General features: G+C 42.8%; 1 protein-coding gene across 8 annotated transcripts in view; it reads left to right on the top strand.

Moving 5' to 3' along the window:
* NR3C2 (nuclear receptor subfamily 3 group C member 2) overlaps positions 1-16,846 on the top strand; it is a 651,149-nt gene that overhangs the window by 229,329 nt on the left and 404,974 nt on the right. Inside the window, exon 7 of one of the 8 annotated variants that reach the window (XM_032793229.2) lies at positions 539-1,598. The exons of the other annotated variants lie outside the window; for them this stretch is intronic. Coding sequence (XP_032649120.1) covers positions 539-605 — 67 coding nt within the window. The 3' untranslated portion in view covers positions 606-1,598. Of the gene's footprint in view, positions 1-538; positions 1,599-16,846 lie in introns of those variants that run through there. 8 annotated transcript variants of the gene reach the window in all.

The following is a 16,846-nucleotide window of genomic DNA, read 5'->3' as shown; positions in this document are numbered from 1 at the left end:
GTAATGGTGGGTTGGGGGGAACCTGGGCCTGCCCTCTACTCCGGGTTCCGGCCCAGGGACCCTAATGGTAGCAGTTGTTGGCAGCCAACCTTTCACTGCCAGAGTTGCTACCTTTCCCTGGGCCACTTCCCCACAGCTCTCCTCCTTCTCCCTTCTTCACCCTTATCTTAGGACTCCTTTAACAACGGTCTGAGGGTGTCCTCAGTAACCAGCCCTTCAGCCGCACTTCCTCGCCTCTGGCTCCTCCCTGTCTGACTGAAGTGAGCCCTTTTTATAGTATCAGCAGGGCCTTAATTAGATTCAGGTGGTCACATTACCTTAATGGCCTCACCTGACTCTTTGCAGGTTAATTAGAGTCAGGTGTTCTCATTAGCCTGGAGCAGCCCCTGCTCTGGTCAGTCAGGGAACAGAAGACTGTTAACCCAATGGCCAGTATATCTGCCTTCTCCTATTCTGCTGTACCCAACTGACCTGGACTATCACATTACTTTTATCAGCCATCTTGAACCAAACAGCTCGTTTTGCGCCTTTTTTCCAGAACTACTCGTTCAGGCACCATATCGTGGCAAGCATGGATCCCGCTCAGATCTCTGCTGCAGTTTTGACCATTGTAAATACCTTGCACATTATCCAGCACTATATGCAGTACCTGCAAAACAGGGTGAGGAAGTGACGACAATGCATTTACTATACTGATGAGGACATGGACACAGACATTCCTAGAAGCATGACATGTGGCAATTGGGAGATTATGGTGGCATTGGGCCTGGTTCATGCCGTGGAATGCCGATTCTAGGCCCGGGAAACAAGCACAGACTGGTGGGACCGCATAGTGTTGCAGGTCTGGGATGATTCCCAGTGGCTGCGAAACTTTTGTATGTGTAGGTCCACTTTCATGGAACTTTGTGACTTGCTGTCCCCTGCCCTGAAGCACAAAGACACCAAAATGAGAGCAGCCCTCACAGTTGAGAAGCGAGTGGCCATAGCCCTGTGGAAGCTTGCAATGCCATACAGCTACCGGTCAGTTGGGAATCAGTTTGGAGTGGGCAAATCTACTATGGAGGCTGCAGTGCTGCAAGTAGCCAGCGCAATCATTGACCAGCTGCTGTCAAGGGTAGTGACTCTGGGAAATGTGCAGACCATTGTGGATGGCTTTAATGCGCTGGGGTTCCCTAACTGCGGCAGGGCGATAGACAGAACACACATCCCTGTCTTAGCCCTGGCACATAAGGGCAGCCAGTACATAAACCGCAAGGGGTACTTTTCCATGCTGCTGCAAGCACTGGTGAATCATAAGGGACGTTTCACTGACGTCAACGTGGGATGGCTGGGAAAGGTACATGACGTTTGCATCTTCAGGAACTCTGGTCTGTTTGAACAGCTGCAGGAAGGGACTTACTGCCCAGACCAGAAAATTACTGTTGGGGATGTTGAAATGCCTATAGTTATCCTTGGGGACCCAGCCTACCCCTTAATGCCATGGCTCATGAAGCCATACAGAGGCAACCTGGACAGTAGTAAGGAGCAGTTCAACTATAGGCTGAGCAAGTGCAGAATGGTGGTAGACTGTGCTTTTGGACGTTTGAAAGCGCACTGGCACAGTTATTGCTGCTTGTTGTGTGCTCCACAATCTCTGTGAGAGTAAAGGGGAGACGTTTATGGCGGGGTGGGAGGTTGAGGCAACTCCCCTGGAGGCCAATTTCGCACAGCCAGAAAACAGGGCAATTAGAAGAGTGCAGCAGGGCGCGCTGCGCATCAGAGAAGTTTTGAAAGCCAGTTTCATGACTGGCCAGGGTATGGTGTAACAGTTGTGTTTGTTTCTCTTGAAGTTACCCACCCTCTATATATATGAAAGGAAATAAAGTCTAAATCGTTTAAAAACTGTTCTTTATTATTTGTTGCACAACACATTGAGATAAATCAGAAGGCAGACTGGGAGAAGCGGGGTGAGTTAGGGGGGTGGAAGAGGAGGGAAGGATAAGTCGAGAAACCAAATCAAAAGTTAGTAGCCTCCCTCCTCATGTTCTTGGGCATCTGGGTGAGGAGGCTATGGAAGTAGGGGAGGAGGGAGGGCGGCTATACAGGGGCTGCAGCGACAGTCTGTGGTCTTGCTGCCTTTCCCGCATTAGATCCACCATACAGCGGTGCATGTCAGTTTGCTCCCCCATGATCTTGACCATAGCGTCCTTCCTGCTCTCATCGCGTGCGTCCCTCCTCTGTTCTTGTTCCTGTAATGCTTTATGGGACTCTGTAATTGTTTGCCTCCATGCATTCAGCTGGGCCCTATCATTGCAGGAGGACTGCATGAGCTCGGCGAACATGTCTTCCCAAGTTAATTTTTTCCACCTTCTAATCTGGACCAGCCTCTGGGATGGAGTAGATAGGGGCCACGTTGAAACATTTGCACCTGTGGGAGGAGAAAAAGGGAGGGTAGTATTTTAAAATATACATTTCAGAGAACAAAGGGGACACTTTGGTATGAGCAAGCGATCACACGCAGCTGGGCAACAGAATTCAGCTTGCAGCTAGCCTAGGGGCACACAGGGTTCTGCTTCTTCTACATTCATTTCAATGTTTTCAAACTGCTGGGACCCCTTTCTCATAGCAAGCAATGCCTGGTGGCTTTTCCATGAAGGAGGGCCTGCAGGCTCTTTGGGATGATCACTTCATACAACTCCCTGCACCCACTACGTGGCTCCGATGAGGCTCTGAGCAGGGATGAGCCGTTTAAACAATATGCGAACAGCCCCTGCCCCTCACTGCGTGGCTCCGATCAGGCTCTCACTCACCAGAAGTACCTTCTCCAGGGTCCTGGTCCAGGAGCCCGCACTGGAAGTGGGGGGAAGCTATTGGCTCTACCATTAAGCATAGTTCCTGGCTAGGGGGAAAAACGGATTCCCCACTTGCCGCCTGTGCACTGTCCTCCTCCTCTTCTTTGTCCTCCAATGACTCTTCCTCCTCGTTCCGTGCAACCTCCCCCCTTTGCAGGTGTCCACAGACAGTGGTGGGGTAGTAGTGGCATCACCCCCCATAACTGCATGGAACTCACAGTAGAAGTGGAATGTATGGGGCTGTGACCCAGAGCGCCCATTTGCCTCCCTGGCTTTTTGGTACCCTTGCCTGAGCTCCTTGATTTTTGTACGATACTGCTCTGTGTCCCTGGAGTAGCCTCTTTCCGTCATGGCCCTGGAGACTTTAGCGTAAGTTTTTGGGTTCCTTTTTTTGAAATGTAGTTCTGCCATAACAGACTCATCTCCCCAACATGCGATGAGATCCAGTACCTCCTGTTCAGACCATGCTGGAGCTCATCTGCGAATCTGGGACTGTGTGATCTCTTGTGATGGTGGACCGTGCTGACAGTCACCTGTGCTGATGGTAACCAAACAGGAAATGAAGTTCAAAAGTTCCTGGGGCTTTTCCTGCCAACCAGGCTAGTGCATTGGAGTTGAGCGTGTTGTCCAGAGCAGTCACAAGGGAGCATTACGGGATAGCTCCCAGAGGCCAATAACGTTGAATTGTGTCCACAATACCTTTAACCTGGGATTGCAATCTCGATTTAAGCGCTACTCCACTTGCCGAGGTGGAGTACAGAAATCGATTTAAAGAGCCCTTTAAATCGAAAAAGCCGGTTTGGCCAGGTGTACAGAATCATTTTTTTTCCGAATTAACTCAGCTAATTCCGAAGTAACAGACTAGTGTAGACCAGGCCTTTGTTTAGGATTTGTTGACTATTAAATAAATTGATAATTATGATAGTTTGATAGATTATGATAAGATACCATGGTAATAGCGGCCTTTGAACTACATAAGAAAGACAAGTCCATATAAATTCCTTGTTCAGCGCTAGGGGCATGAATTCTTGGGAGTGAAGAAGTACCTATAAAATTGAATGAAAATATCCATTTAAATAAACAGAAACAAAAATGTTTAAACTTGAAAGAATTAACCATGTCATGCTACATTAGAAATCATTTATACCCTGACCTGGGAATTCTGATCCAGGTTTCTTGACTACCAGAATAGTGTTCTGTTCAGTAGGCCACACAGCCAGGACGATACTTATATCTTGGCCTATCCTGTCATGGGGGGGTGGACACTTTGTTTTGATGAACAATTAATAAAAAATAGTTAAATTAATATAACTGAATAAAAAGGAGGGTGGTGTCAATCCCAGAAAGTGTATGAGATGCATGAGTGAGTGAGGAACAAAGTATAGTATATACACAACTAATGCATTTTTGTTCCTTATAAGGTAAAATAACTAATGTAATAAGTTTGTTAGTTTTTAACAAATTGTTTTCTTTGACATTCAGAATATTATCTTTTCATTTTTTTCTTAAATACTGTGAGCAAAAGGAAGTTCTACATCTGAAAACGTTGGAAATGGTGTGATATGGTGACTGTTTTCTGTGACTCATTTCTTATTGCTCTGATGGCTGGCTTACAAGAAATGATTAGAAAATAAGAGTCTCTTGTTACTTATCTGTTAAGTACATCCTTTAATCATCAAAAATGTATTCCACAAGCCCCTCCATGCCTATATTTGATTTGATTTCCATGTTAGGGTTACACAGGACTAGAAATATTTGCCCACCTTCACCAGTCTCTGGTGTATACCTGAATAAATGTACCGTTGTCTTTATGAATTATGCACATATTCCACCTCTTTGACTGTGCTTAGAGAACAAGATGTGAGCCAAGTGATAAAATGAAGATAAAATGCTTTTCAACTGTGTCTCTTAATGTGTTGTGGAAATTTCTAAACACTTTAAAATTGGTATTAATTAAACCAATGCTATATATTTTGTTCATGTGTGTGCATATGTACTATATGTACACTGCTTGAATGTGTATATTACACAGCACAGGGGTCATCATTAAAAGTAAAGATTCATAGAGCATTACTTTATCAGAATTATTTTCCATTGTAAATCTAGTGAAAGATTGTGCTGTATGTGGTGCAGCATAGTGGTTACTATTGGTAAATGTTGACTTAAATGGAAATCACTGTATATGTAATATACAGAAAGAATAAATGATGAATATGGTGCAGTATAAAGTTTTTCTCAGTAGGATGCCTTTCAGCTGGCCATATTTCTTACGTGTAGTGACGCTTTTATGATGCATTTTCCCACCATAGACAAGAGGTCACATTTTCAAAAGCACTCAAGTGACATGGGGGCTAGATCTGCAAAGGGAGTCAGCCCTGACACTGCTGAGCTGTTTGGCATCCTAGCTCACGCCTGTGCCCCAACAGCATTCTTGAAATATGCATTCTGCCCCCTGTCTCACCTGCAGGGTCCAATCTGGTAGCCATTCTGAGAGCACACCTCCTCAGGGCGGGGGGATCATCTCCAGGATACCCAGTAGCCCAATGGTTAGGGTACTCATCTGGGTTTGGGAAAGTTGCATTAAATGATTAAATATATATTGGGCTAGAGAGGGAAAGTGAGAGCATGACTCTATAGCCCAGTAGTCAGGGCACCCAGATGAGATATGGGAGACCAAGTTCAATTCCTTACTCCAAATCAGGTAATTTGAAGCAGGGATTTGAAAAAAGGTCTGCCATATCCCAGGTGAGTGCCCTGGCAATTGGATAGAATGATAGACTCCTGAATGGATAGGCGCCTATTTTCCTTTGACAGGTGGGTCTTAGGTTCTGCCTCTCTCCTCAGCATTTTTTACTGGCTGGCTTAGGCAACTCATTACTCAGCATGCTGACTTCTGAGAAACCCATTCTCAGGTGCCTAACTCTCCCCAAGCATTATATAGGGAGCCTAACTCAGGGCTGAGAATTCCAGTGAGCAGCACGGTCCCTAAAACTTAAGCCTTGTAATACAGAGTATTGCAATTCCTAAGTCACGTTGTGGATTCAGTCATTAGGAGCCTAAAACTTTGGTCCAGAGCCTCATAGGTATTTAGGTACCTAACTCCCACGGGTTTCAATGGGAGTTAGGTGCCTAACTATCTTTGAGGATTTGGACCTTAGATGTAGGCTTCTAAGTCATTTAAGCACTTTTGAAAATTTTACCCAAAGTCTCTGTTTCAGCTATCTGTAAAATGGGCATAATAATTTACATCACAGGAACTTTGAGAGGCTTCATTAGAGTTGGGAAAATTCTCTGACACTCTTATAAAAGACATTATAGAAGTATAATGTAGCAGCATTGAAACAATAATGTATAAATACAATGTATTAGTAGCTATAATTAATAAAATACATTATACTTTTCCTTGCTCCTCTGATGCTTTCTTGGTTTTCATCTGCTCTGTAGGAAATAAAGAGAAATACTGTAAAAATCGTGGGTATGTAAAAGTTAATGGTCCAGATCTTAAAGTTTTTATTGAGTTCTATTTACTAAATTCATTCAAGGATAAGTTTGCCTGAACAGAGACTTGAGGGTTTGTCCAATAAAAATACCTCTAGATGCCACAGAGGTACCAGGAGGTGTGCTCAGTTCACAAAAAAATTGAAAAGTTAAAGTGAAGTTGAAGAGAAGAAACTAAGAATATAATTTTCACTAATATTTATCTAAGATATCTGTAATTTCCAATTCCACCCCTGGAGCTCTGCTATTAGTTCACACAGTCACCATGTTCAGTCAGTTACAGTAAGAAAGACTCATTAGAAGGTAACTGAAGCTGCAGCATAATTAGTGTTGACATACATTTTTAAGGGTTCAGTAAAACATACTATTCCAGCTGGTATTTTAAATTGATAAGAAAAAGACATTATTAGCCAATTTATTGACATTGGAATGAAAAAATCTCTCTAGTGAGTAGTAATCCCTTTAGTCTATGACTTCAGACAATATATCACACTGTTAGCCACTGTTCTGAGTTGTTATGCAATATTTTTGCATTATATAAATTTAACTCTTATCCATATAAAAACCAATACATTCATTTCCATATACAAAGCCCAGTCCTTAGTGTAAAGCAGAACACTAATTTTCAGTAAAATAGAACTTCATTTTGTATAGCATCCTTTATACTAAACACTTTGTGGCTCCCACAGTTGCAAAGTTTGAAATAATGAAAGTGGAGTAAGAGAGGAATTAGAAACATTTTTCAGATGAGATTTGAAAATGGATAGTGAGCAGATGAAGAGGAGAGATGAAGAAAAGCTGTTTCAGATTTCAGGAGCTGCCAAGGTGGCTCCTGCACTAACAGTGACAAGATTATGTGACTGGGCAGAGGATTTGGCAATACTAAGGAACATCAGAATTTTTAAATTAAAAGCTAGTAAATTGGAATTTAATTGTAGCTATAATTTTATTTTAAATCTGAATTTTATTAATTTTATGTTTTTTTAGACAATGTGTGTCCTGTTTACTTTTTATTATGTCCCTGACATCCTCTCATAGAATATTCGGGGAACCTGAGACCATTCAGATTAGTGTTGCGTAACACGCTGTAATAATACAACTACCTCTGTGTGACCTTTAGATGCTGAAGCCTATAATTCTTCCTGGTATTCTGATTTCTATAGTAACAGTAAGGAGGATAAATGCAACTAAATACGCTGCATATTTAAGAGCACCAGATGTGTTTTGACTATACATGTTTGGGAAGAAAAAAGATGATTCCTTAGATTTTCAATGTCTATCAAAAACCATTACTATTCCATTCAGCATTTCACATGGGTTGAATATAACCCCAACAGTACTGATGCTAGTCTAGATTTCAAGCTATTAAGCCAATAGTGTCTAATTTTAACACAATTTTGTGATCTTTTAAATCTAATAGTCATTAAGTTCCCTTTTCTTTCCTTTATTGTCTAGACACTTGTTCTTATCAGTTTGATAATATTCATACTTTGCTAACAAAAGGCTAAACCTGTGATCACTGATCTGTTAGAGGATCAGCAAGCATGTTTCTATCTGTAATTTATCTGCTTCCATATATCTCCTGTCAAGAGAGGACTTGAGCTCATGAAATCTGAAACATCAGTGCGGTGAGAAGTGGGTGTGGACATGCACAGCTTTATCATTGACGTTTGTATACATGTTAATTCTTTACTTTCCTTAAAGATCAGTTCAGGCCACTTTCTGAGATAAGTGTATCAAAGCATTTAGTTTTATGTACAGTACAAAAACCAGTGTCATTCTAATGAAGTACACGAAAAGGAAACCTGCAGATTTATATCTGATACTGCTATGAACATGCAACAAACAGCAGTTGCTCTGTAGGTTTTATTTCATTGGATGGTCTTTGAGAATAGTTATTGGTCAAGCAAAGTATGGCCCTGTACTCAACTAGATGGCATTTCTGTGTCTGTCTTTCTGTTTGTCTGTAAATGCAGTGACTTTTGAATGCCACAGTCGACTGATTCCAAATTTTTAGGTTTAAATATTTGGATGATTTTAATTATTTTAATGTGAATCCTAATGTGAGTTTTATCAGAGTTAATGTGCTTTAAAAACGGAAAGTGATGTGATGTTACATATAAATTGATATGATCCTTGGCAATGTAGAACAAATATCTTTACCTTCTCCAGGGAGAAACTTAACGTATTATTAATGTGATGGTATAACACTGCTACAATGAGGACATATTCATTTAAAATCAGGGGAATGTATTTTTGTTCCTATAGTCCAAGGGCTGATTGTGGCTTAAAGTCACAGCCCATGCTGGATGGGCATGAAGGGGCTCTGCTGCAACAAACTCCAGGAATTTTAGCTGGTTGTTCCAGAAGACTTCCTGCGAGAGCATCTTCCATGTGGAGCTCCACTATTTTGGAAGTGGATACAGCATACGTTTCCACTCACAGCGGGACAGCAAGGGTGGTCCCTTTTGGGGACACTGGTGCTGCTGGCAATGCTAGCCATGTGTAGAGTCTGTATACCCCAGTCCCACTGTGTCTGGCCCTTCCACTAGGACCAGCAGTAGCTGACAGTGGGCTGTGCCTCCCCTCCTTTTCATAAAAACAGAAGTCTGAACATGAATGATTTATTGTAAAAGTCATTATTTTAAAACACTTATCTTCATTTTGCCCAAGCAAGTCCATTTCCATTAAAATAGTGGCAGAAAAGGCCTAGCAGTCAGCAGCTGGAATTAACAAGAATTCAGCAGCTGCCCACTACTCAGTTTTTATTTGCATAGAAACAGACATTTGATTGGTGAACGCAACCTGTGCCAAGTGGTTTAGAATGGTAACTAATATAAGAATTTTACCTTATTTTGAGTGAAGGAAGAGTTTGCTGATCTTATGTCTATTTCCTTGAGAAGCAGAGGAGGAACAGCAGCCAGCAGTTAATTTGTTAATTTCTGTTACAGGATTAGGAACTGAAATTCTTGTTTTCCAAAGAACTATAGGCTTCTGCTAGATCCTCTGTTGATAGATATGTGGTTTCAGGGAGGGCACTTAGCTGAGACCTTAAGGTAGCTGTGATTCACTTAACTTCTGTTCCTGGGACTGCATTCTCCAGGTTTGTCAGAAGGGCTTTCTGAAGAGACAACTCTTATTTTTAGAATTCATTCACTTAACTTCAGGTACAATGCAAAGCCTATTTATTTAGCTTAGAGGGCTTGTTGTTGTTTATTCCTGGTAATAGCAATGTAATGGGCTAGATTTTTAAAGGCATATGTGCACTTTTGCATATATGAAGCTCCGGCACACCTAAAACTGGCTCTGCACTTTTGCCTGCACACTTTGGAAAATCAGACCTTGTATTTAATAAGACCTTTGTGGACTGTGGTGCAATTTATGTTTAACATTTTTGTAAATAGCACCTTGTTACCATTATAAGCACTGCATAGATTATCAAAGTTGTTGTTTTAGTATACAAGGAGAAAAGAATATATTACACCATTACGTTGCTTATACACATATAGAAACAGGGTGTTTTGTAGATAAATAATATATTGTCTCTGACCCAAAATGTTTAAGGGTAAATTTAGTTATAACACTACCAGAGATAGCAGCATACAGTGTGTAGGGGGAAGTGGGAGGACACAGCTTACACTAATAAGTTCGTGTATTTACTTAGATTTGTACATACACATGTTGTTGATTCCTTTGCTTGTGTTAAATATTTTCTTTGTTTATAAACAAAAGTTGTCATTGGTAACAGCTTCTTCAGAATATTTACATTTTAGTGGCCAAACCCATAATTTTACAATAAAGGGATTGGGGTGGAAAAGGAAAATAAAGCAATAGATACCTGCTTGAATCAGCATCACTTGTAAGAAAGAAGAAACTGGAACTCTTTCATGCAAGAGAATAAAACACATATGCAGGGATTTTAAAGCTGCAATTTTAATAACTTTTAACTTTAAGGCGGGGGAAGGGGGTGGAGGGACTAACTCCTATAAAATACCAGGTAGCTTCTTGGACCTAAGATGATGTAAAATGGCCTCTGTGCTGAATAACCTATATTCAGGGTTGGGCCTCGCAGCCCAACCCCTAGCATTGAACTCACCTCTGAATTCTCTCATTTGACTGCCTCTTCAGTTCGTAGAATCATAGAATATCAGGGTTGGAAGGGACCTCAGGAGGTCATCTAGTCCAACCCCCTGCTCAAAGCAGGACCAATCCCTAACTAAATCATCCCAGCCAGGGCTTTGTCAAGCCTGACCTTAAAACGTTGAAGGAAGGAAGAGTCACCACCACCCTAAGTAACCCATTCCAGTGCTTCACCACCTCCTAGTGAAAAAGTTTTTCCTAATATCCACCTAAACCTCCCCCACGCAACTTGAGACACTGCTCCTTGTTCTGTCATCTGGTACCACTGAGCCGCAGTCTAGATCCATCCTCTCTGGAACCCCTTCAGGTGACTGAAAGCAGCTATCAAATCCCCCTCATTCTTCTCCTTCTGCAGACTAAATGAATCCCAGTTCCTCGGTCTCTCCTCATAAGTCATGTGCTCCAGACCCCTAATCATTTTGTTGCCTACCGCCGACTCTCTCCAATTTTCACATCCTTCTTGTAGTGTGCGGCCCAAAATTGACACAAATACTCCAGATGAGGCCTCGCACATGCCAAATAGAGAGGAATGATCAATCCCTCGATTGCTGGCAGTGCTCCTACTATACCGCCAAATGCCATTACCCTTTTTGGCAACAAGGGCACACTGTTGACTAATATCCAGCTTCTCATCCACTGTAACCCCTAGGTCTTTTTCTGCAGAACTGCTGCTTAGCCACTCGGTCCCTAGTCTGTAGTAGTGCATGGGATTCTTCTGTCCTAAGTGCAGGACTCTGCACTTGTCCTTGTTGAACGTCATCAGATTTCTTTTGGCCCAATCCTTTTATTTGTCTCGGTCCCTCTGTATCCCATCCCTACCCTCGAGCGTATTTACCACTCCTCCCAATTTCATATCATCTGCAATCCACACCATCCTCCAGATCATTAATGAAGATATTGAACAAAACCAGCCCCAGAATCAACCCTTGGGGCACTCCGCTTGATACTATCTGCCAACTAGACATGGGGGCATTGATCACTACCCATTGAGCCTGACAGTCTGGCCAGCTTTCTATCCACTTTATAGTCCATTCATCCAGCCCATACTTCTTTAACTTGCTGGCAAAAATACTGTGGGAGATAGTATCTAAAGCTTTGCTAAAGTCACGGAATAACACGTCCGCTGTTTTCCCCTCATCCACAGAGCCAGTTATCTCATCATAGAACGCAATTAGGTTAGTCACTTACAACATGCTCCAGGTCGGAAACTTTAGTGTCCTCAGCTCTGCTGCTGTTCTGAAAAAAACAGTATTAATTCAGCTGTAAATAGTTTGCAGCTTTATTCTGCTATCAGCCCTTGAATCTCCTTCCGCCTACAGAGGTAGAAGCTTACTCCACTAGAGCTCTTGCAACGATCATAGAGCCTCTTCAGGACATACCTCTCCTAGACATCTGTAAAGTGGCCATGTGGTTTTCCATCCATACATTTGCAAGGCATTATGTCCTGGTGCAGGACTTGGCTGCTGATGCCTCTTTTGGGATAGTGGTTCTCTGCTCTACCCTACCCCCCTCATCCTCATACGTTCCCCCTATTTAAGTGCTGTTTGTCAATCACCCACAGTGGAATACAGCAGGGGCCATCACTCAGAGAAGAGGAGGTTACTTACCTGTAACTGGAGGTTCTTTGAGTTGTGTGGTCCCTATCTGTATTCCGCTTTCCACCCTCTTTCCCCACTGGTTCGGATCTTACGAGAAGGAATTGAAGAGGCTATCAGTCCACCCTGTCCTTTATCACCTTGGTCGGAGGCACGAGGTGAGCCAGGGTGCATGCCTGGACCAACAGACACTACTTTCAAATTCTCTGACTCTGGGTGCCTGATGCGCATGCATAACCCACAGTGGAATTCCAAATGTTGATCAAATACTTTTTTTCAATACTTTTAGAGTAGAGGATCTGCCTTTGTTGTTTGGTTTCTGCTATGGATAGAAATTCCATACTTGAATAATAAAAATGTAGCAGTAGGAATGTACTACTGTCCTCCTGACTGGGATGCTGGTGGTGATTGTGAAATGCTCTGGGAGATTAGAGAAGCTATAAAAATAGAAAACTCAGTTATGGGGATTTCAACTATCCCCATATTGATTGGGTGCATCAGGACAGGATGCAGAGATAAAGTTTCTAGAAACCATAAATGACTACTTCTTGGAGCAGCTGGAACCTTCAAGAGGAGAAGCAATTCTTGATTTAGTCCTTAGTGGAGCACAGGATCTGGTCCAAGAGGTGAATATAGCTGAATCTCTTGGTTATAGCAATCATAATGTAATTAAATTTAACATCCTTGTGGGGGCTGAGGGGAAAGTACGAAAGAAGCCCACCACAGTAGCATTCAACTTCAGAAAGGAGAACTAGACAAAATTACTGCTGGGGGAATAAAAGATTAAAAATTCTTCGCAAAGTATTTTAAAATTCTGCGTATATTATTTGTCAAAATAACATAATATAATCACGCCAGTTTCAATTATTTTGGTAATGTATTTCAAAATACCCATCAGCGAGTATGTCTGTAACAATACAGACAACAAAAAGATTCAGGAAATGTTTTGACAAATACATTCTTTATTAGGCATATTAATACAGAACTTTGAGTAATATTCATTTAAACTACAATACAGAAATTTATTTCCTGCACCCCTCAAAAGCAGTGCAAAGGCTGGAAGGAGTCAGGGATACGGAGGAGCTGAGGAAGAGGGAAGTAATTGCTGGGAAGGAGTCTAGGAGTGAACCTGGAGAGGTTTGGGGTATGGGTGGGAAAAGTATGGAACAGGGTTTTTTTTTTTTTTTTTTTGCAGGGTGAGGGATTGTCCTGACTGATCATTAGCTTCTCCCATTCAATCAAGCACATCTGTCCCAGTCCCCATGTGGCCCTGCAATCCCACTCCCATTCAGCCGCTTGCTCAGTGTTGTCACCCCACTAATTCCTATGCTCCCACGACTAAACCTTCTGAACCCCAGTCTGCGTGACCCCCTAGCAGCCCTGTGTGGCCTACTCTGTTCATCACCCCATATCCTTTGCCTCTTCACCTGGCCCCATGGACAGGGATCTGTGAGGAAGGCAGCTTCTGCCTCCTCCTTCTCCACGACTGGCTGCTCTAGCCTTACTGCCAACTACCCTCTCTTCTGGTGCCACATCAGCCCCATAGGTGAAAGGTGTAAATGCAGTGTGACCCCTCTCATGGCTTCCCTTCACCTCCCTGTCAGAATCAATTATTCTATGGGGGAGCATCTGGGGGGGGACATTAGTTCGGCGTTTGTGCAATGACACAGAATTCCCTCAGGAGTAAAAAATGAGGAAGCTAGTTAAACAGAAATTAAAAAATGCAGTCACAAAAGTCAAAAAGCCTGCAAGCTGCATGGAAACTTGAATGTATGCTGCTAATTAAAAAACATAGTAAGAGGACCAAAAAAGTGCCACAATGGCTAAAAAATGAAGTAGAAGAAGCAGTTAGCAAGAAAAAGGCATCCTTTAAAAACTGTACCCAGTACCTTTCCCAGATCTGAAGAATTGCTCTGTGTAGCTCAAAAGCTTGTCTCTCTTACCAACAGAAATTGGTCCAATAAAATATATTACCTTACTCACATTGTTTCTCTATTTGGCAACTAGTTTTTTGTGCAGCATTATCCTCAGCTCATCCATGTCAAAACATCTGCAAGTGATTCCTGGAAGTAAAGTAAAGAAGTCTGTATTTGCACACAGTATGAATAGGAGACTAGATAAATAATAACAATAATGAATAATTGAGATCGCAACTAATAAATGCGTCTGCTTTAAGCAAACATACATCAATAAAAGAAAAACACTAATGACAGAACCAGAAAGAATCTGTAAAAAAACCCAGCCCCAAAACAAAAAACAACTGTAACAATCTATGCTTAGAATCAGATAATTTTTATGCTAATAAAGGTACAAACTGTTTCAATATGCTCTTTGATGTTGACCAGGCCAAACAGGCAAATGTCTGATAGACACATGGAGTGGGTTTAAATGAGTATTAATTACATCTCAGTGAGGGGCACTACACTGCCCTTTTCCTGCTTTCAAATACTAATCATGTAATTGGTTCCAATGCAGATCACAGGACTTTAACCACAAACCAAACTATAACTCAGAAGAGAGTCTACCCTAGACTCAGTTCTGTTGTACGCACTCCCCCAAAGGACACACCAGGGGGGTGGAGTGTCAGAGGCTGGGAGTGGGGACCTCAGTCTGTAAAGTCTCCTCCCCCCCATGGGCGTAGGGTCCAGCTGTGAAATTGCTGATCTTATTTACCTCTGGGTTCTGGCCTTTTTAGCCTTTACCTGCCCTAGACACTGGTGGCAAATTGCATTTTATATGAACCTTGAATCCTATTGTTTTTAATCCAGTTGTGGCTCCAGAAGGTTGGAAGGAAGGTGAAAAAACCCACTGAACCATATTCCAATTTGGCCCAGTGGGGAAGAAACAGATGATTGGTCAGACCCACAGCATCATAAGCCTCACAGCTTCTAATCTTCAACTAAGGGAAGGGAGGGTGGGGCAGCTAACTGGAGAGTAAAGATACATCTACACTGCAAAGACAAACCTGTTACACCAAGTCTCAGAGCCCAGGTCAATTGACTCGAGGTTGCAGGACTTGTGCTGCGAGGCTAAAAATAGTGGTGTAGACATTTGGGCTGGAGCCTGGACTCCAAGACGCTTCCCCCATCATCAGGTTTGAGGCCGCAGTCCAAGCAGGAACATCTACACTGCTATTTGTAGCCCTGTGAGCCCAAGTCAATTGACCCAGGCTCTGAGACTTGGTGTTGCAGTGTAGACATCCCTAAGAGGCTTTTGAAAAGTCTGGTCAACTTTAAATAGGTAGTGGGGGGCACCTGGAAGCCAATCACCTGGTCCTTTCCCCTTTTACCCAGCCAATGATTAAACGGAGAACCAAAGGGAGATAAGGAATACAGGGGAGTTTCCCCCGCCCATTCCTGGCACTCATGGGGTTTGGACTTCTTTCATTTCCTGCTGTCCAGTCAAAAGGTTCTACCCTGTTAAAGGAGGTGAGAGGGTAGAGGAATAAGAAAACAGAGACAGCATTGAGCACAAGATGTTTCATTCACTCATACATAATGATGTGGCTTGTGGTGTTAGATGTAAAGTCTGGGATGTTACAGCATGGTCCATTTCTTGTGTATAAGCAAGTCAGGCTAAAATTGTGAAGGATCCTGCATCTATTCTAATCTACAATTTATGTGTATATGGATCAGTATATTTATCTGACTTCATGGCATCTGTAGGTGAATTTCAAGTTTCTTGCTAGCCCCAGGCAGTTAGTGGTTGGTTTATGCCCTGAAGCATGAGAAATTACTTCCTTTACAAAACTTTCATCTTAGTAAATGTTAATTATTACTTAATAATGAGTTAATTATTCATACAAATCTGTTTTTAAAAAAAATCCTACTAAGCTCTTGGCCTCAGAGGTGTCTTATGGCTGGTTAATATGCACTGTGTAAAAATGTATTTCATTTTATAATATTTAAATGTTACCTTTTAATATCATTGTCCCTTTATTTGTGTATTAGGAGAGTGGATAAATAGGAGAATTCAGTCCCTTTTCAATACTATTAATTCAGTTTTGGGCAATTTCAGTCTAGGGGTAAGTGAATTCCAAAACTGGGGGCAAGCCTGGAGAATGCTCTACCTATTACACCTTGTCTTTTGAACAGAAGGGCCTCAGCTGACTGACTGCAGCAGTATAGCACAGGGACAGGTAGCTTGTCAAGTAGGAAGGTCCCGGCCACTGAGTGATTTATAAGTTAGAGCCAGCACCTTAAACGCAACACAGAAACCTACAGTAGAATACCTAGTCCTCTCACCTTAATCTGCACACCAGATCTAGAGTGTGACCAGCTGCATGAGCTGAGCATTCAGCACCAGGGATAATCTCATGAGTGTGTTGGTGCTCATGAAATCCTGAACCCTTCCTCTTTTACTTGTAGGGTTACAGTCAGTGGTGAGCTGGAGCCGGTTCGTACCAGTTTGCGCGAACCAGTTGTTAAATTTTAGAAGCCAGTTTAGAACCGGTTGTTAAAGGGGTGGGCAAACTCCGGCCCACGGAACTGTCCTGTCTGGCCCTTGAGCTCCCAGCTGGGGAGGCTCCCCTGGCCCCTCCCTCACCTTTCCCTCTCTCGCAGAGCTCAGTGCCATCGCTCTGGACTGCTCCTGGGCAACTCTGCAGCTCCTGCCGCTTTGAGCGGCAAGGTAAGGGGGTGGGGCTTCGAGCTCCAGCGGGCCACATGGCATCCATACATGCTCCCCTGAGCAGCATGGGAGGAGGGGTTGGGTAAGGGGTGGGGAGCAGTTGGAGTGGGCAGAGTTTCTGGGGGGTGGTGGTCAGGGGACGGGAAACGGGGG

The sequence above is a fragment of the Chelonoidis abingdonii genome, chromosome 5 (genome assembly GCF_003597395.2).
Source record: "Chelonoidis abingdonii isolate Lonesome George chromosome 5, CheloAbing_2.0, whole genome shotgun sequence".
In the NCBI taxonomy this organism is placed as follows: Eukaryota; Metazoa; Chordata; order Testudines; family Testudinidae; genus Chelonoidis; species Chelonoidis abingdonii.
Note: the sequence above shows the minus strand (reverse complement) of the source record. Positions and strands in the feature narration are given on the sequence as shown.